The 20,935-nt window shown below is 43.8% G+C and overlaps 3 protein-coding genes across 3 annotated transcripts; 2 read left to right on the top strand and 1 right to left on the bottom strand.

The window, feature by feature from the left end:
* Positions 1 to 2,171: 2,171 nt before the first annotated feature.
* On the top strand, positions 2,172 to 4,172 carry SODALDRAFT_344759 (GPI transamidase component GAA1; the record flags this gene model as incomplete). The annotated part of the gene is made up of 3 exons (XM_028613175.1): positions 2,172 to 2,187; positions 2,292 to 3,586; positions 3,657 to 4,172. The coding sequence occupies 3 exons, from the start codon at positions 2,172 to 2,174 to the stop codon at positions 4,113 to 4,115; spliced, it is 1,770 nt and encodes a 589-aa protein (XP_028465711.1). The 3' UTR covers positions 4,116 to 4,172.
* On the bottom strand, positions 4,133 to 6,003 carry SODALDRAFT_333668 (26S proteasome regulatory subunit RPN9). The gene is made up of 3 exons (XM_028612039.1): positions 5,510 to 6,003; positions 5,192 to 5,427; positions 4,133 to 5,120 (listed from the first exon to the last, which is right to left on the bottom strand). The coding sequence occupies exons 1-3, from the start codon at positions 5,775 to 5,777 to the stop codon at positions 4,476 to 4,478; spliced, it is 1,149 nt and encodes a 382-aa protein (XP_028465710.1). The 5' UTR covers positions 5,778 to 6,003; the 3' UTR covers positions 4,133 to 4,475.
* A 284-nt stretch (positions 6,004 to 6,287) lies between these two features.
* SODALDRAFT_333667 (NADH-ubiquinone oxidoreductase 40 kDa subunit) lies at positions 6,288 to 8,098 on the top strand. Its single transcript, XM_028612038.1, has 9 exons — positions 6,288 to 6,452; positions 6,516 to 6,529; positions 6,588 to 6,650; positions 6,710 to 6,804; positions 6,874 to 6,965; positions 7,023 to 7,164; positions 7,248 to 7,406; positions 7,481 to 7,816; positions 7,906 to 8,098. The coding sequence occupies exons 1-9, from the start codon at positions 6,325 to 6,327 to the stop codon at positions 8,002 to 8,004; spliced, it is 1,128 nt and encodes a 375-aa protein (XP_028465709.1). The 5' UTR covers positions 6,288 to 6,324; the 3' UTR covers positions 8,005 to 8,098.
* Positions 8,099 to 20,935: the final 12,837 nt, after the last annotated feature.

Below are 20,935 nucleotides of genomic sequence, written 5' to 3'. Positions count from 1 at the left end.
ATAGTACTTAAAATATTAATATATCGATCCTTTTTACTTTAATAATAATAATCCTATATAACTACTACTACTACTATTCTATTAACTTAGATATCTAGTATCGTATCTTTAATCCGCCCTTATTACCGATATTATAGTCGGCACGCTCTACGGCTAGCTATAGTAATCTCTCTTCCTCTTTAAACTCCTTATTAACCGTGGTTTAGTTATATATAGCTTTAATAAAGTTCTAGATCCTACTTACCGCGTATACGTTTTCTACCTGCTTTTCGAAGCTATATTTAGGTACCTTTCTACTAAGGATATAAAAAGACCTCTTTAATACACTAAAGACATATTTAACATTATTATAGTAGCCGGCGTGGAGGCGGTTAAACCGCTCCTTTAAGGATAACTACCTTTACTTTATTTTAGAGAAATCTTAAAGGTAGTACCTCTTACTATCGGACGGGGTTATGATACCTCGAATATCGCTGCCAAACTATTATCTATAAGGTAGAACCTCTTATTAGGTACGTAAAAAGACCCTCTCGCGAAAGCCTCTCGAAGTAAGGAAGAGTTATTTATACTACCCTCGGTACCTACTAGGATATAGGTGAATAACAGGTTAAAATCGACTACCGTGAGAATATTTTAAGTAAGTTACCCCCTCCGGTTAAAGAACCGCCGTTATTCCTTAGGTGGTATCCACGCCGCGATATATATACCGTTAATTACCCTGATATAGCCATTAAACTAATTATTCCGTGAAGACAATTCGATATATCGCGAGATATATCCTTATAGTGGGTTTTTAACGTATTCGATATAAAGCTAACGTATTATACCTAGGACCTTATCGAAGATACGCGATCCGGTATTAAGGAATATCTTAAAGCGGTGGTATATATTATATAAGGATACGCCGTAACTAATAATATAAAGGAAGAGTATAACCTTCTACGTTATCGTATAGTAAGTCGTCTCTCTAACTTTACTATTTAACACGATCTATCCTATTAGGCGATAGAATTTATTCTAACTTAATCTAAATAGGTCCCGAAACACTATATCGGAACCGATAAATAACCCCCTTATAATACCTAATATTATAGCTAGATAGTTCCTGTAGGAATGCCGAGAGGTATTTTTACACCTCCGGAGGCGTTAAGTAACTTTAGGTCGTTATAGGATTAATACTAGAACTATAAGATCGAGTTTACGGGTATAACTATTATCGTAGGTAGTAATAGCCTCGCCTATAATAGCGCGGCTAATAGTAGATCCTATCCTATTAAAGAGTTTTAATAGTTATTACGTTTAAAAGCTTTAATAAGCACTCCTATATAAAAAGCAGCCGTTGTTTAGCAAAACATTAATAAGAGGATCCCTGCCTAGCGTGGTACTTTAATAATAGGGGGATAGTAGAGGGATATATAAGAAATACAGTTACACTAAAAATATTATATAAAAGGGGTCCTTGTGTTATAGGTGGGTTATAAGTTATGCATTTTTTAGATATTTTAACAAAATTTTAATAGTTATTGAGATTGTCGAACGGGGCCTAAACGTGTCGTATAGGCACACGGACCACGACGTGGTCTATAGGGGATCTATGCCTGACTAAGGGCTTCGGACCTCGGGTATTAGGATATAATAGGGGCGGGTACTGGAAATAACCAGATAGAATCCAAATAATATAGTACCTATAATAGAGTCTTTACTACTTAAATTAAGGGTATAAGAGACTTATATAGATATAACTTAATATAGTATATATATATAAGATTTCTGCTCTATTAAGTTAATTATATAAGTGCTATTTAACGTGCGACAAAACGCTGCACTTTGTCCCGCTGGCCTTAGGGATTTCTCCGGCCCGGAGTTCTCTCTGTCAGGACTTTACATTAGACTTGTATTTAAATTAGGAGTTTATTTAATTAATATCGGGCGCCCGCCCGGTTAGGTATAGAGAACCTATGCATTAAGGAGTGTATGCTTATAAGGACACTCCCGCCTCCGACGCGTATGTATCTCGGCCGAAGGATCGAACGCGGTCCGCTGAACGTCTCGTTTCAGGCAGGCCGGACCTTCTTCGTGTACCCTCTCTACAAGTGAAGCAGCTATCGCCAAATCATAACTGCCTCCTCTGCCGCTCACTGCCAGTAGGGCTTTCGGCTGGGCGAACTACCATGTCACGCCTCATCTGTACGCATCCCTCCCCCGGGGGCGACCTTGTCTCTGTCCTTTCTCCTACAGTGACCTGCCAAGACGTAGGTGTATATATGACTTGCAACTCATAGTGCTTTTAGCCTCCGTCTTCTTCCTGCGACGCGACCCACGTCTTCTCAAATTGCCGCCATATCTATCGCTTCTCTGCATCATTGCTGGAATTGCTTGGCTGTTCCTCCTGCCCTTGAACGACTACTCCCGAAGAACTTACATCTCCGAGAACGCGCTTCTTCCGGGACAGGTGCATACCTACTTCGGCGGCAGCGACCAGAACGTTTTCCGTGCATACAAACATGAGGTCCATGCGTTGATCGGCAAGAACAACTCCGAGATAAACGACCATCTAGAGAACCACTTCAAAAGCATCGGCCTCAAGGTTGGGCGGCAGAATTTCACCTACGCATCGTCCGGCCAAACCTATACAGGGGAGAACATCTACGCCATCCTGCAGGCGCCGCGCGGGGACGCCACCGAAGCAATCGTTCTTGTGGCCGCCTGGGAGAACGACAAAGGCGAGCTGAACAGACACGGGGTTCCCCTCGCGCTGACCCTTGCGCGGTACTTTAAGCGCTGGTCCCTGTGGTCCAAGGATATCATCATCGTCATACCTCCCGACAGCAAGACGGGTATCCAGGCTTGGGTGGACGCCTACCATGACGCGCATGATGCGTCCCGTGTGAGCTCCCTACCTGTGAAATCAGGCGCCTTGCAAGGAGCTATCGCCATCGACTACACCCAGGAACACCGCTTTCGGTCGATCCACGTTGTGTACGATGGCATCAATGGGCAGTTACCCAACCTGGACTTGATCAACTCCATTGTGAGCATATCCGGCGGCCAGATGGGCATCCCCTGCGCCATTCAGGAGATGCGGAAACACACGGACAAGTATGAGGATCGCCTACGTACCATGCTGCGGGGTATGCTGAACCAGGGCTTGGGCTACGCCTCGGGGCCTCACAGCAGCTTCATTCCCTATCATGTCGATGCGGTCACACTGCAGCCGTTTGGAGAGGGATGGCAAGATGAAATGGCCATGGGTCGCGTCGTGGAAGGCTCCTTTCGCAGCTTGAACAACCTTCTCGAGCACCTACATCAGAGTTTCTTCTTTTACCTGCTCATGAACAAAGACCGCTTTGTGAGCATAGGCACCTACCTGCCCAGTGCCATGGTGCTTGCCGCGAACTTCACCATCATGGCCATTTTCTTCTGGGTCAAGAGCGGTTCGCCGGCACCTCAGGACGGGCCGGACTCAAAATCATCTCCTACTACGACCCCCGCCGAGCGCCACCTTTTCCTCCCTCTAGTCCTGGTGGCCATGTGCCAGTTCCTTGGCGCGATTCCTCTCTTTGTGTTTAACCATTTGACAGCAACGGTAAGTTCCATGACCCTCAAACTGCTCGTGGGTATTGTCCGAGACACGACTTGCTCATTATGGTCAACAGATGCTCTCACCGGCGTTCGTGGTTGTCGCGGCCCTGAACTGCGCCTTGCCCTTTCTTATTTCGCATATTCTGGCTTCTTACAAGCCGTCGGTCCAACCATTTCAGCTCATCAAGTGCTTCAGCCTTCTACTGTTGGGGATGTTTCTCTCTGCCCTCGCGACCCTCAACTTTTCGCTCTCCTTCCTCGTGGGGCTGCTCGCTGCTCCCCTAACCTTTATGCAGCCTTGCAGCAACCCGGTTATGGGTCACACCTTGTTTGGAGTCCTTCAGCTCATCTCTCCAACCACTGTTCTCTACTCGGCGTCGGCATACTTCCATATTGATATCGGCTCGGTTCTCAAGGAGGCTGCTTTCGGCTGGAACATTTGGGGCATGTATACTCCTATGGTGTTATGGTGCGTGTGGTGGCCTGCATGGCTGTTGAGTTCCGTCCTGGTGCTTGGACGACCAGTGCAATAATCATTTGATTCCTACAGTCCTGAGGTAGTATTGGTAATTATCACATCGGCATACCGCCTCTTTTCTTTCAAGTCGTCGTATTTCCAACGTGCATGCAGTTGTCTTGAAACCCTTTATTTGTTACTCTTGGGATATTGTGAAGAAGTCTCTCGTGCTATGGACCTTTGGCCGTTTTACGTGGTTACCAACAAGGGGGATCATCATTGGCGCTTCAACATCCTCCTTAAGTTGTTGTACATAGCTTCTGGTCGCCAGAGTCAACGGTCTAAGAGCTGCAGCGGTCCTACACTAGGCGCTAATCGTCTCAGCCTGCTCTTCTCCTGACTCCGACCACGAGACGCATTCCTCGCCCTTCCCAAGTTATGCTGCCCACACATCTCCGCCCGCTGTCTCAATCCAGTTGCCGAGCTGATTTACACTCGAGTCCCAGTCCAGGAGTCTCTGCCGCATGTTTTCGATCTGCTTCATGTCCAAGACCTTGGGCTGCACCCAAGTGATGTGCGCCACCTCATCCACTTGATCGATGGTGCCCCGGAGCAGACCCAAGCTCAACGCCCTCATGATCAGATGTTCGATCTCGTCGGGGCGGACCTTCGTTTCGGAGGCAATGTCGGCGAAGGTCATGGCGCGGTCGTGGGGGGGGCGACGGAAGATGGCTTCGGTCAGAGCAGCCAGATAGATCTTCTGGCGGAGGTGGTTTGCGTGCGCGTTGAGGAGGGGAGTGTTGGTTATGTTGCCGTAGAGGACATCAAAGGCGGCAAGGTCGCCCCGGTTGAATGCGAATAGGAGATCCCGCAGCCAGGCATGCTGCTTGTTCGTTTTGAGGGCGTCGAGGATCGGATGCAGAAGCAGCTCGCCGAAATTGTAGATGCTGTCGGAGAGCAGGGCGGCAATGCTCAGGTGGTGGGCGCGGGCATGACTCTCTGCTTGTGTCAAAGAGTTGATATCGATGCAGGCGAGATAGAGTAGGGCGTTGCGGTAGTAGGCGGCGAAATCCATCTTGCGCTAGATACAGGTGTCAAGTCAGTGGAGTGCTCAAGCAACCACCCGGACATGTTTAGGGGAGCGCATCTTACCTGATAGTAAGTGGCATTTGCGTCATAGAAGGCGGCGTGTATGATCTTCTCGACGGAATCGAAGGTGTCCAATATCCTCTCGGCTGACTCGAGGTCCTTCCTGGCACCATCAAGGTCTTCTAGATCCAGCTTCACTCTGGCAACAGCTACGGAGGCGTATACGAAGGCATCCTGGGAATTCGGGTGGTCGACCTTCTTCGCAACACCTTGCAGGAACTCGAGGCGTTCGTCGTCATCTATATCCTTCGAGTCAGTACTGGCCGGCAGGAATGGGAGCGGCCAGTGTTTCAGTGCTCAGGGTTTCCATGGTTCACATACCGTCGCACTCCGTTGCCGCTTTCAGGGCCAGGTCTACCAGCTTCAGCTGATTGATCTTATCTGCAAACTTGAGGATGAAGACCTTGTAGAAGTCTAAACGCTGAGGTGCGCTGCCAGGATGTGAGAAGAATTCGCCGACCACATTCGTCAGCTGGTGCCAGAGCTTCCGCTCCCACAGATCCTCGAATCCTAGGATAAGATGCTGGAGCTCCTCCGGAGCTTCATCGCGCTGCTGCGCAAGGAAATCGGGGATGGAGTCGGCGCTCATTGTTGTTTGCAAATGATACCCCGAAGGTTGCGTGGGGAACTCTGTTCTGACGTTTGCCGAAAAGAAGGACGAGTCTCGGGATCGAAGACGACCTCGTAGACGTATGCTAACGAGATCAGTAGAGTGCCTTGCTTGGTAAGGTCAAGTCGTAAGTATAGAGTGGAGGAAGAAACCCGTGAATGACGAGGCTCAGATCAACGCGGCTACCTTGCAGCCTGCTCGTGGTGGTTCGTCCTTGATTGCATACCTGAGGTGCCTTACCTTCGATAAGTGGACTTCGTACTCCGGAAGTACACAGTACACAGTATACAGTCCAGCACGTAATCGCACCTTCAAAGGTAAGGTATACGGGATTAGGTAAGGCGACAACGAGTGGATGAATAATACATTTCCGATGCAGCTCCTTTGACCAACACGTGACGTCTAATTGGTTCCTCATTCCCGAAGCAACTTGGGAAGTAGCAGCACGGCAGGACCATCGACTACCCACCGTGAACTGGGATCGCGAAGCCCAATTTGGAGCGCTGAAGATTCGACATTGAAAAAGATGGCTTCGATCCAGACCGCCGTGCGGTCGACTCAGAAGGTCGCCCACAATGCCTTGAGGCGGCGGCCCATTTCCGACGTTGCAATCACCCGAACCGGCAAGCCTATCCTACGGACCCAGGGTGGAAGGTGAGTTTACGGATGCCAATTGAACCCACACGAAAGCTCTACTCACTAAGTGTCATCTTCCAGGTCCTCCCTCGGCGGTATGTGCAGCTCAGAACGCGCATGTCTGATTACGCTTACGCTCTAAACAACCCGCAGGTCACACGGCCACCGTATTTGGCGCAACTGGCCAGGTGGGACGCTACATTGTGAATCGTCTCGGTAGGATTCTTCCGTCGACCTCCCTAGGACTCAGGCAGGCTCTTACAAGGATTCAATAGCACGCCAGGGGTGCACGGTTGTCGTGCCGTATCGCGAGGAAATGGCCAAGCGCCATCTCAAGGTCACGGGCGATCTTGGGCGGGTGGTCTTCTTGGTTCGTACCAACTTTTCTGCGGCCGGTAGTGGGCTTGCGGCATGCCGAGGCTAATAATATACGTGGCAGGAATACGACTTGCGGAACACCGAATCAATTGAGCAGAGCGTTCGGCATTCTGATGTCGTCTACAATCTGGTCGGCCGGAACTATCCCACCAAGTATGTCGAAGAAGCAATCTTGCTGGAAGCGTAGGACATGGGCTAAGATACTATCAGGAACTTCTCTCTGGAGGACGTACATGTCGAGGGCACCGAGCGGATAGCCAGCGCTGTCGCGAAATATGACGTGGACCGCTTCATCCACGTCTCGAGTCATAGCGCCAACCTCGACTCCCCTTCCGAGTTCTATCGCACCAAGGTCGGTCCGCCTGGTCATGGTCGAGCACAATTCGTCTCGTCAATTCACACGTGGCGGACGAGCTAACCGTCAACGTCATATAGGCCAGGGGAGAGCAAGTTGCCCGCAGCATCTTTCCCGAGACGACCATCGTTCGGCCTGCCCCCATCTTCGGCTTCGAGGACAATCTGCTTCTGAAGATAGCCTCGACACTGAGTCTCTTTACCGCTAATAACATGCAAGAGAGGCTTTCTCCGGTCCACGTGAGTTTCCCTATGAGAGGCGTTTTCAGATGGGTTGGTCTTTAACTGCCCTTGCGTTTGGCTAACTTGTGCAGTCTATTGACGTCGGCCACGCTCTCGAACTCATGCTTTACGACGACAGCACCGCGGGACAGACGTACGAGCTGTACGGACCGAACGAATACACCATGGCCGAAATAGCCGAGATGGTAGACCGAGAAACGTTCAAGAAGCTCCGACACATCAATGTTCCCAAGCGGATTCTGCAGCCCCTCGCCGGCCTCCTTAACCGGTTCTTGTGGTGGCCTATCATGTCTGCCGACGAGGTTGAGCGCGAGTTCATCGACCAGCAATATGACGAGACGGCGAAGACATTCAAGGATCTCGGGATCGAACCGGGCGACATTAGCAAGTTTACATACCATTACCTGGTAAGTTGGCGGCTGCTTTTGCATGCAATCGACTCCACTCTCTCCCTACTTACGCCAGGAACCCCCCCTGTACTGACCCATTCAAATAGCAAGGATTCCGTAGCAGCAACTTCTACGATCTTCCCCCGGCTACTGAGAAGGAGAAGAGGGAGGAGCGGAAGTACCTGCACGTTGGTGAGGAGCTGTAAAAAAAAAGTCACATCCTATTCTGGAGAGGGGCAGGGTGAATGCTGCGTTGGCTATCTACTTGGAAGCGACATTGGTAAATAGGTGATATAGATGTGCCATCGACCATATCCTTTTTTTTTTTTTGGTCTTAGTTCATGTATAATTTGACGAGCCTCTTTGCTTGCGTCTCGACTCGAATTCAATGTCGCCGATTCCGGAAGCTGGTGGAAGAACCGATGGAATTGTACGGTGTCGTAACATCAGCAACATATCCATGTTAGGCTTATAATTAGCTGAACACGGTTGGCCTGCTCCTGGGCCAAGAACGACTTTTGCCCGGGGTTTAAGGCATGTGGGCTTGTTTTTCGCCGTCCGCGACTCAAATCCCTGAAGCGCAACTCATGCTGCAATCCATGACTAAAGGTTTCCATTCTACTCGTCGGCAAGAAATAATATAATTTAGGGTCACGGTATAGTCCATGGTGAAATTGAGATGAGAATCTTTCGAATATTTCGTATTTCCCGTAACAGTTCTCATGTAAAACGTTGTTGGTAAAGCTGGCCATGATGGATGACGGTGATGCCCTGTAAGTCGACTTTGGGGTGTTATAGCCCGTTGTCCGATCGCGAGGCATCGTTGTTTTGTCACATTACTCTATATCCGTACTAATCGAGGGGTAACAAAGTACGCTTTCGCCTCAGAAGGATAATATCGAGAGACAGACCCTTTGCGCAGCTCAAGGCCAAGGTGGATGAGGCCATGGCCAAGGGCAGCGAGGACAGCGATGTACCTACCGGTGACGATTGTCGCACTGAAAACACGTGAGCCTGTTTTCTGTGTTTCTATTGGCTGGATTAGCCCTATATTCCTCGCGTGGAAAAGGGGTAGATATATTTAGAATACCCATACCTTCCTATTCTTCTTTCCTTTATATAACGAATACAATTATATATCTTCTATATCTATACTCCGGCCGGATTATACGCCCCTTAATCTAATAGTTATAAGCCCGGGTAATAGCAGTAACTAGGAACTTCCTGCTAATCCATTATCTACGTTTATTTTACGTATGCTTCCGTAGCTAATTAAGGAGTATCTACCCTACTCTCTCGCTTAGAAAAGCCCTTATTCGCTAAACCCCTACTATAAACTATATCCACGAAGCTTAAAGTTATTACCGAAGCGCTTAGTATCCCGCGGCTAGAGTCTACTAGGTAGTAGGCCGATTAGATCTTCTATATTAAGTTATATACGCAGGGTATAAAGGTCTAGGCCTTACTCGACCCTAATAGGCCGGAGTAGCTAGATAACCGACCCGAGTATATTATACCTATATCTATCGACTAGCTACGCGAAAAACACACCTAAGTTATTAATAGGGTGCTAACCCCTCCTACCACGTTAGAACTAATCGAGCTCGCTAAGCTAAAAGGCTATAAGGTCACAGTATATAATTAAAAGCTCGTCTTATCGATAAAAACGCTTAATAAAGATAATTATATACTTAAAGCGACTAATAAGACCTTTACCTACTAATAAGCCGTTGAGGAAGTAATTAAGAAGTACCCTAATTATAAAAAGGGGAAATAAAACCGTTACTTCACGGTACGATAAATAATAAAGAAATTAAAGAAATACTTCGCTCCTAGCGTATTATTCTTAGCTAAGGAGGTTCGTTAAGTATATAATAAGCACCTCTAGGATACCCAAAAAACTAATATAAAGGTGGTAGCGTGGTATACGGAGTAGAATACTCTTATCCGGCGCTATCGTTAGTATAAAGTTAACGATATTAAGGGTTCTATAGCTATCCGTAACTTCCTTATCGTAGTTAGGTAGCGTTTTACCCCGACTTAGGCAGAGGCTAAGTTCCACGAACTAATCCGTAAGAAGAATAAGGATAAAGTAATTAACGATATCCTGATATACGGCCGCGAATTTAACGCGATTATAAGCGCTCCTAACCTTAATAGAATTAGACATAGCGTTTACGCTACCTTAGGCGACCGCTCCGATAAAGATAACGATAGTAGTAGAAAAGGGAAGAAAGGTAAGGGTAAAGGGTATAAATACCCCTATAATAGGACCTATTCGTGGAAGCCGGAGCTTTATAATAGAGTAGAGTATACTCTTATAAGTAAATACGAGTAGTAGCTATCCGTGCAGATAAGCGATAATTATATGGAACGAATCCGGAAAAAGCTATAGTAATAAAAGTAGAAAAGTCTACGAGAAACCCTATTAAAGAAGGGATAGGGGAGCGCCGGTAAGAGTAGCGATAAGGGTAACGGATACCCCTTAAAGGTTATTATAACTATCTTAGATCTAACCCTTATTTATAATATAGGGGAAGTTCCCGGTATCTACGCGGCGCTATAATCTAGCGCTTACCCGCTCTTATATAGCACTCTTTTAGATAATTACGGCGCGATATACTTAGTTAATTTAATCGACCTACTTATTCCCGGATCTTTTATCCCGATAAACGGTATTATTAAATCCGGTACCACGGAATTCCCTATTATCGGTAAAGGTAAATAGATCTTTAAGGGCCTTCTTAATAGACTATGAGGTGCTCCGAAAGTCGACTTAGAGCTTAATAACGTTATCGTGGTAAAGGGATTTTACACGAATATTATGTCGGAAGCTTTATTATATAAGGTTAGGATCTAGTATTCGGGATATAACTACTTACCATAATACGGAATAGCGGATAAGAGCGTGGTTTTATTAAAGCTATTATAACGCTTTAATATAACTATTCTTTAGTATAAGCTAATTTTATCCTCTTCTTCTTTTTACCCGTATATTTAACTAATACTATAAGGCATACTTCCCGTAAGCTATGATTATGTCTATATACTAGTACTAGCTATCGATTAACCGATAAGAGTGCCGCTTCCGAAGCTATTTCGACTATCTCGAGATTCCCCTTATCCACGTATTAACGAAAAGAGGCTATAGCACCTAAGGGCCGGCTACCTAGGACTAGAAGCTCTCTAAGTACTAGTTCGTAACGCTAGGAACGTGCTAATATAAGGCATTAAGCAGATAAAGTATAAGACCTATACTTGAATATAGGTTTATTAGGTTATATCTTATCGACTATTAGATTACCGCTCGCCTAGGCCGTTCTAGCGTATGTATTAGGACCTATAGGAATTACCGGAGAGTTATAATAGTATATATTATCTCCTTATTATTCAGGAGGAGTATAGCGGTTAGATTTATATACTGCTTTTAGTGTTAAAAAATAGCGTTACGGTCTATAACGCCCTTAAAGCATTCGAAAGATAGGTTACGTGTTAGTTTAATTTATACGTCTATAAGATATATAGTAATAATAAGCCTTTAATTATATATATAGCAGGGGATTCGCGGACCTAGCTATAGGCGAGCACGAAGGGCATTAATATAGAGATCGCGCCTTTATATACCTATAAGCCGAATAGCGCTATCGAAAGGGCAGGATAAGCTATCGTTATAAAGTCTAACGCTATACTAAATAACGTAGGTCTTCTAAGTTTTATATAGCCGGAGAGTATAAGAGTAGCGGCGTAACTTTATAATATAAGTCTATTATAGCGCCTAAGTTAAAAGTCTTCTATTAAGATATTAGACTTATAGTTTAAAAAGCACGCGCCGCTTAAGATAAAAGAGTATTCTGCTAACCTACGGCTAGATTAGAGTAGTATTTATGCCTACGGTTACCGCGCCTATCCCTTAAATAGGAATAAGGAGACTAGAAGGGAGAGAAAGATATATAAGATTTAACTAAGGGGCTATATTAGGTGTCTTATAGGATATATTACCTATAATATCTATAACATATAGATCCCATAGCTTTAGAAGGTTATAATAATGCGTAACGTGTAGTTTAACGAGCGGTTATTTTATAACTCGAAGCTCGAAAAAGTAGAGTAGATTACGGAGGCGGAGGCGAGGAATTAGCTTATAACCTATAAAGACTACGAAGATAAGGATACCGAATTTATCCTATAAGTAGAACCGCCCACCGGCCTATCCAGCAGCGTACCTTCTAAAGATTAAGTAGAGTCTACGGGTTTAGACTCGGGGGTAGGAGTAGCTAGTACTATTCTAAAGGCGCCGGAACTATTAGATACCGACGTAACCACTAACGGCCACGATAGGCTACCCGAACCGCCCGCGCTAATAGGACTCTAAACCCCACACGCTATACCTAATCCGCTAAGCCGGAATAACCAGGACTAAGGCGCCGGGCCGTAGCTATAGTAGGAGGAACTCTTAATTAAACCTTTTTCTATATAGACTACGGTACCCGAAGGAGACGCTACTATTAACACGCTAAAGCTATATATACTAGATCTTAATATAGATAATCCGGAGTAATAAGGAGGTATAAGAAGTGCGTAGACTAAGGCATAGGAACTAGTTACTCCTAATCCAGGTCACGGTATTAACTAGCCCTTAGCGTCTAGATCTCGAACTAACGACCCTAAAATAACCACGCACTAACGTAAGCGGAGTATATAGATTAAGAATATAATAAGGGTTAGCGCCTAAATTATAGATTAACGTGCTTAGGGGAAGACTATTCGGATTAATCCACGGACGCACGTAGTAAAGCCAGATATACCCTTAACGTATACGTTCTTCCTGTCTAATTAATAAGAAGTGCGCGATAATAAGATATAAGGGCTCCTATCCTTTTACTTAGTAATATTCGGAGTAGCCGATATAAAAACGAAAGCTTATTTAAAAGTAATAGAGGATTTAACACTGAAGTCCTGACTTAACGGCAGGGTTTATTATAACCACTTAAAGGCTATACTAAGGTATTAAAGAGAGCTTTATAACTACCCTATACGCGACTAGTTTAAGGAAGCGGCGTAAAAGGAGGTTAATAAGCTAATTAAGAAACGCATATAGAGGGAATTTAATAGGGTATTGGCGAAGTCTAAGCCTCTTCCACTTCAATAGGTATTCACCTATAAGTTCGACTAAGGCGGGTATCTCGAGAGATATAAGGTAAGGCTATATATCCGAGGGGATCTCCAGAAAAGCTTAACAATTAAGGGAACCTACGCAGTAACGCTCGCTATAAGGTCTTTTCGTATTATTATAGCTTTAGCCGCTTAATTTAACCTAGAGATTAAGTAACTAGATATCGTTAACGCCTTCGTTAACACTAAGAGGAATAGAATAGGTACGCCCGTTATATATAAGCTTCTAGATAGGTTTAAGCAGCTAGATAAATGCTTAGAGCTTAATAAAGCACTCTACGGCTTATATGATTCTCCTTAATTATAGTTCTAGACCTTCATAGTGATATTATCGGATCTAGGGATAAAGGCTAGTAAAGAAGAGCTATACCTATTTTATATAGTGTAACTGGATGAAGACGTAGTGGCACTAGATCGTCAAGACAAAGATCAGATAAAGAGGTTAGTCCAGCGAAACCACGATGCATAACTAAAACATAAGTAATACCGCTATAACCTTTAGCGAAGAAGTAGGTTGGTAGTCACTATTCTGATCAGGGCAACGTAAGTTAAGCTAGAAAGATACCTTAAACGTGGAATAAGTAATTGCAAAAGAGGATAATGATTATGTGTTGATCCCTCGATGGGGATGTCCCGAGCCTGTCCTTAATATATATATAGGCAGCGGATCTAGCGACCTTAAAAGGAGGGGTTATATGACCATCTGCCGAACCACTCTAACGCCGTATCTGCGCGGTTATAATACGGCCCTAGTTATCTCGATTACGCCCTCGTAGCGTAGATAACTCCTAAAAATAAGCAGATATAAGTAAATAAACAAAGTAAAGAGCTATCGTATACCCTCGTTCCTCTAATCACCCCGTCCTCCACATATACTAAGTTAGGGATCCTCTTAGTTCTAGTTCCTCCGTATATACCGTTCCCTCGCTATCTTTATCGGCTATATCCTTAAGACGTCCCTTATCTAATCCTTTATATATACCTTTACTTACGCTTTCGTAAAGTCCTTCCCCCGACTACGTAGTCCGGCTTATTATCCTTTTTAGCCTCCTAATTAGCTGTAGCTTTATCTGCCTCCCACTTAATAGTGGTATTATAATAACGCTAGCCTCCCTACTCTACTACTCGCGATAGCGGAAGATACTTACTACTATTAGCAGCGGTATCCTATAAAGCAGCTTTATAGGGGTTATTAAACGACTAGACCTAATCCTCCCGGCTATAGTTACTTAGTCTAAACGGCATATTCCTTATCTCGATTAGCCTATAGAATAGTAGGCTGCGGGATATTTCCAGACCGCGGTCCTGGTATACTCGGTCCTTCTCCTACTTACTCTATATATCCATCCTCGTGGAAAGCTTAACGAGGTCTTCTCCCTTGTGCGTGTAGTAATTAGTGGCTAAGCTAATCTTAACTAGGGCGGGCTACGGCTACTATATCTACTTCTTAGGCTTAGTTACCTTCTGATTAGGGGAACTCTTAAAGATATAAACCTTAGGGGCTTTAGGCGAGGCTATAGGTGTGGGCTTAATAGTCGAGGGAGTACCTTCGCCGACCTCCTTAGCCTTAGGGGTGGTAAGCTCGAGATTACTTAGTTCCGGGAATATATTCTTATTATCCTCGCTAAGTGCTAGTCCTTTAGTTACCCCTTAATCAGGGGAAGAGGACTTCGGCTTAGTAGGTAGGGGCGTCTTAGAAGCCTTCGGAGTCTTCGGACCCTTAGGCGGGTTAATAGGCTTCCACTTCTTATCAATAGGCGTGAAACCAGTTATCTTAGGCGGATTATAGGAGGGAGTAATAACGGGAGCGGTAGTAGGAGCGGGGTTAGGGGATAGGGTGGACTACTCGGAAGCTAGTTTAAGCTTAGGTTAGTGGCCGAAGCCGAAGAGTTCGCCTACGTAACTTAACTAGCTATATCTAACGTGCCTAGTATAGCTAGTTACGTCGTTAACGTAATAGCGGCTATCTTATAGCCGGTATAGCCGGGATAAGGCAGGGAATAAATGCCCCTCCTAAATAACGTAACGAATCTATTTACTATCGAATAGGCTACACGAATACTCGTCCTCCTATTAAGGGCCTAGAATGATATAAAACTTCCTAACTAGGCTATTTATAGCCTCCTTAGGGGCTTTAATATACCGTAGCTAACTTAGAGCTCCTTAGAAGCTCTCTAATAGACGTTTCTTAGCTCCTCCGTCGTGCTATATACTATCGTATACGTATATAACCTATATCTCCTAATCTAAGATTAGGCTAATAAAATAGTTAACTTTAATATAGTATATAAAGGGAATTAGCCGGGACGTTATAATCCTGAAAAGATTTCTCTCGCTTATATCTAGATAGTTAAACCTCTTCTTCTTAGCGTTATAGCCCCACGAGTTAATATTATTAATCTAGGTCTTAGGCCTAGTATCCCCGATCTGTCTAGTAATTATTACCCTAATCAGGTCTTCTATAGTAGACTTTTCTAACCACTTACCCTTAAAGAGGTTACTATACACTCTTTACGTAGCTAGTAAGGCTATACGGGCGGCTATAATACTATCTCCACGAATCTTTACTAAGGGGGTTAACGGGGTTATATTATCTATAACTTCTCCGCCTATATACTCTCCCTCTATAGATCCTAGGAGCTATTAAATTACTTATTAGTCCTCTATACTACCTGCCGTAAACCTAAAGAAGAGGGGGTTATTATCGGATATATCGAATAGGCGGTAAGGGAGACCTATGAAGGGGAAAGCCTATCTACTCTTCCTAAGGACGTATTCTATGCGACCTTTAGTGCGAGAATTAATAACGGCGCGCGCCTTAGGGTGAATATAGCGCTTAAGTAAGTTCCCTATAGGGGCTATAGCCTAATAGTTAGTTATAGCGGTAGTGACGTATATAACGAGAGGGGGAAAAGGGGTGCTAAGGGGAAACGAGAGCCACCGTGAGTATAAATTACGGCTAGTTAGCCTAATTAGATCCAGGGGCGTTAAAGGGAGTTAAAAAGAAAAAGAAAAAGTCGTTACTTACGAAATAGAGGTTAGTGGCTACAGGTGATATCCGAGGGTAAAGGCTAGTCGAAAACTAAAGAGTGGAAGAGAGAGAAAAAGAGATCCTTAGACCTTGAGGTCGAGGGATATTTATCCTCCTCTAATAAGCTCGAAAGTGCCTTCTTCTGTGATAGCCTTCTTTTCGAGGGTTCCTTTATAGTAGGCGTTACTACTTAGCTACTGCCTATAAAGGAGTCTTTTCGGTTAGTTAAAGGGGGTATACCTTGGTCACTACGATAGTGACTTCTTTGACCCGACGGGAAGGTTCCTAATTAGGAAAAAGACGTTAAAATCCGGGCTCTAATTAGTCGAAAAGATTAGACGAAATGGCTCCTGCGTTATTTAGTTATAGATATAGCCGTGATTTGGGAATAAGGGATCTAAAAGGGGAAATAGTGAATGACCCCTCCCTTAGGCTGTAGTAGGTAAAGGCCTTTTTATAACTGCTTTAACTGAATAGTCGTTTTTATGATTAATAGTAGTAACGAGGCTTATAGCCTCCCTTAATCGCCTGATCCCTCGAGCATAAAGGGCGAGCTTTCTAGCGGTATCCCTCCTCTTCTTTTTCTTTTTCCTACTATAATATCACGGTAAATATAAACCTAACCGCTATTTACACTTATAATAACTAATAATAGTAATAATAGCGACTAAACGGCTAATTAGTATACTCGACAAGACTAAGTCTTACGAAAGGAAGAAGGCCGTTACTTATTAATAGTCTATTAAACTAACGCTATGGTTCTGGCCCGCGGCTTATTTACCCCTTAGGGCCTGTAAGGAATACTCCTTCAGAGTGACCCCCGTGGATATAGTGGTGAGTTTTTATCGATTCTATATATAGGTTACCCTGATTAGGCTATATAAAGACTAATAAACCTATAGGTGAACTCCTATCTTAGCTAGTATAAAGTGGCTAGTAAGGGCGGCTTATTATACGTTAAGTTAGACTTCCTATAGTCGTTAATTCCTGGTAAAAGTAAGGCGGCTATTACTAGGCGGGTCTAGGATAGTCTTCTTGACCTTAGGGACGTCGAGGTCGGCTTATTTATAAAGATAAAGGCTAGTAACGGCTCCCCTCTCTTCCGTCATTAAATCTTCGTGGCGAAGGATATAGCTAGCCCTTAAAGGGAATATCTTATAAAGATTATCTCAAGGCCTTATACTACTAGGGCGCTTTTGATCCAGGTATACGGCACCGTTAACAAAGTCCCTTACTAGTACTGCGAGGAACGTTAGATAGCTATAACTAATCAGGTTAATAATAAGATTTTATACCCCTTTTTCGAGTGCATATTAATCTAGGGGAGTAAGGAGTTCCCGGACTATACTAACTATTAATTTCACGAATCCGCTTATATATATTATAACGATATCCTTTAAAGATAGTTTTAATAGGGTGATTAAGAGGTCTCCTAGCTAGACGATAAGTATCCGGGCGTTAGTCACCCTAACCCGTCCCCTAAGTAGAGTATAGTGCTGCCTTAGTCGATTTATAACGACCGTTACCAGCCTTTATAGTCTCCTCGGCGTGGCGTTTATATTATTAATATAAAGACTGTTTATTAATAGGTAGCTTGTTAGTAACGTAATGCTTCGGGAGGTTAAGATCTCCTAGCTCGAGATAGTATTCCGGCTATAGTTTTAGCTTTAATGTATTAGTATTAGACTAAACTGGATAGCTACTGCTAGAGGGTTAAGAATAGTGCTTAGTATTAGAAGGGGGAGACTGTTAAATATTATCTAATGTCTCTTCCCGTAGGGGCTTATATCTAGCGTAGGGAAATCGAGGTGTATATCCCCGAGTATAAGGACTATAAAGAAGGACCGGTTTAGGAGTGAAGAAGGAGGGGGGAAATAGGTGTTTTTCGCGGTGATTAGGGGAATAGGTGTGTAGTTATAGCTAATAGGGTAGCTAAGGCCGAGAAATAGGAAGGGATCGGGTAGTGGATAGTGAATTATAACGATATAAGCTTCCGAGTCTAAGCCTCTAGCGTAGTTAGGGGTAAGAAAGAGCTATTACGTGGGAAAGCAGGGTAGGGTAGTAAGATTAGGGGAAAACGGGTATAAAAGAAGGTCTTCTTCGTGGCTTATCTTCTCCTCTTTTTCTTCTCTTTATAATAATCCGTTTTCTACTCTATACGAGTAGACTCCACAGGCCTATCTACCGACGAAGCCCTTATAAGAAGAATAAGATTTATAGGTAACGGCTAGTAGTCGCTTAATTAGGCTGACGGAACTAGGGAATTCCCGGGTTTTCCGGTTTTTATTATTATTACTGCCGTCGTCGTCGTGATATTACGTTTTTCTTTATTAGGGGTTTTTCTGGCGGGGCTCTTAACGCCGTTGACTTAGTGTCTTGAACTTGCCCTTCTAGTGATAGGTATAGTATTAGTCTTTTCTTTCCGGACGAGGAACTTACGTATAGTAGGCTTAAGGGTAGTATATATAGGTGTGGTTAGGGGAATAGGGGTATAATATTAGTTATAGGGGGAGCGATTAGTAATGGAGATTAGGAAAAGGGGCTTTAGGTTATAGGAAGGGGGTAGCTTTTATACTTCTAAAATCGGCCTTTAAGATTAACGTAAGAATATAATAAGTTACTAGTACTAGGGTTAGTAAAGAAGGGATTTACGGTTTACGGCTTATAGCCTTTAACGGTATTTCTCTCGATTATATTATACCCTTAGTAACCGTCCTTATACTAGTTATTCCCGACTATAACTCCTTTCTGTAGAATAGGCAGCTTATATTAAACCAGGTATAATTTAGCTTAGGTCCGATAAATTATACGGTGATTAGGGGAATAGAAGTGAAGAATTTAAGATTATGATAAAAGAAACCTATACTTATTATAGAAAAGAGAGTGTGTGGTGGTATATCTCTATAACGTCCACACAGTTAGGCTTAGTTATAAATATAATAAATAATAAATATAGGGAAAAGTCTTTTAATCGGGAAAATAAGTCTAGATAGGTTTATAGTGTCTCTGATTAGAGTAATAAAGGTAAAAGTTTAAAAAAGAAACGGACTAGGATAGTGGTTAAGAAGATTATTTATAGGTTTACGCTCTTTATACTAGCGTATATCGCGACTCTGGGTGGATAAAAGACTTAGCTTTATTTACCCTCGGCCCTAAGACTGCACGCTAGCCTCCTAGCGAGTATAGGCTTTAAAAATAAAGGAAATTAGGGAAAATAATAATAAGGAATAAAATATAGCTCGCTAGTATAATCCTCGTATTTACTCGGGTTAAAATCTAGGCGCTATAGAATCTACACCTCGACGATACTAGACTCCCTTACCTTTTTTAACTCTTCTTCCAGCTTCTTATAATACTCCCCTAATAACTCTCTTAGTCTCTCGGAGCGGCGTAAAATATCGTTAATAGTATAATTAGGGGAACTAATATTATCCTCGGCCCTAGTATCTTCCTTAGGGTCCTTACTAGGTAAAAGGGGTGCTTCGGTGACTTCTTCGGTGATAGGCGCTCCTCGGGCAGGGTACGTAATCTTAAGCTCTTCGCTATAGTCCTGTTTAAGCATAGTCTAGTCTTTAGGCTCCTAGTGCTTATCGTCGTTTTTAATAAACTTCTTTAGGCGGTTAGCGGTAAAAGTAATCCCTTTTAGTTCTTCCCTAGTAAGAGTCTCGAGGATAAAGGACATATTATCGTGATTAGCCTTCCGGATACGATATAGGCTATTTTAGCGGTAGTCGAGCTTAGCCTTACGGCTTATATCGATAGCTTTCTTAGTATCGTGAACTAGTATAAGATCCTTAACTTATAGCCTTTACTTACGGAGTACCCGGGCACGGCTAGCGTTAATATAGGCTATCCGTCGCCCTTATTATTTAGTGATTATAGTAATAGCAGCTCGTCGGTTAGTATTAAGCTAGGTAAAAGCCCTTAACCGAAGTATTATCTTATCCTTAGGGGTTTTAACGCGGCCCTAGTCTAGTACTCTCTAGGTTAGGCAGGTCGTCTTAATCGAGATAATAGCCTTATAGCTATATAGAAGGAAGAAAGGGGTTCGGCTAGTAGAAGCTTTTACCGTTATACGGTTAGCGAAGAGGACTATTAGGAGGATCTCGAGAAGGGCTTTAGGGTAAAGCTTCGACTAAATAAACAGAGCGTGGGTAATAGCCTTATATCTAACCTCGTTAAGACTATTAGCGCGGGGGTAGTAGGCCGAGGCGAGCTTTTAAGTAGTCCTATAGCGACGGTTTAGCTCGATTATATAACCCTTATTATCTAGACCTCTATCTATAAGGAGAATTATATAGAGCCTATACCTATAAATCACGTCTTCCTATAGAAATAAGGTAATAGCCTTAGACGTGTTCTTCTTTAGTAGTTAGGCCTTAACCTAACCTATAAATATATAGCGGGCCTTTATAAGATACTACCCTTAAAGATATTAAACGTCTAGGCTAACCTAGGTGAAAGGGAGGGCGGTTTCGGACAGGCTTATTACGATTAGGGGGTCCTCCTAGGAACGGCTACGGCGGGCCTAACATTTAGAACAGGACTCGATAAACCTCTAAACGCTCTTATAGATACTATCCTAGAAGTAGTTAGCGGTAAGGTGATAGTAAGTGCCCTGCCTTCCTCGGTGTCCGGATTCGTCGTGGGCTCTCCTAATTAGGTTAACCTAAGCGTCCTTATCGTTAATCTAGCGCTTAGGGATCGAATCGGCCTTAGTTACTCGGGTCTATAGTAGTCTATCCTTAAGGAATACACGGGTAGCTCTATCTTTAACTCTACGGGCTTCCCTAGGATCTATTCCTTTAGACACGCGAAAGGCCGTTAAAAAGGTAGCTACTTATCGGAAAAACTAACTCTAAGTAAGGTCCTTATCGAGGATATCGTCGGCTAGAGCAGGGTCGTTAAACTACTTCTCGGCTTCCGTAAGGAAG

The sequence above is a fragment of the Sodiomyces alkalinus genome, assembly GCF_003711515.1.
Source record: "Sodiomyces alkalinus F11 unplaced genomic scaffold SODALscaffold_6, whole genome shotgun sequence".
NCBI lineage: Eukaryota > Fungi > Ascomycota > Sordariomycetes > Glomerellales > Plectosphaerellaceae > Sodiomyces > Sodiomyces alkalinus.
Note: the sequence above shows the minus strand (reverse complement) of the source record. Positions and strands in the feature narration are given on the sequence as shown.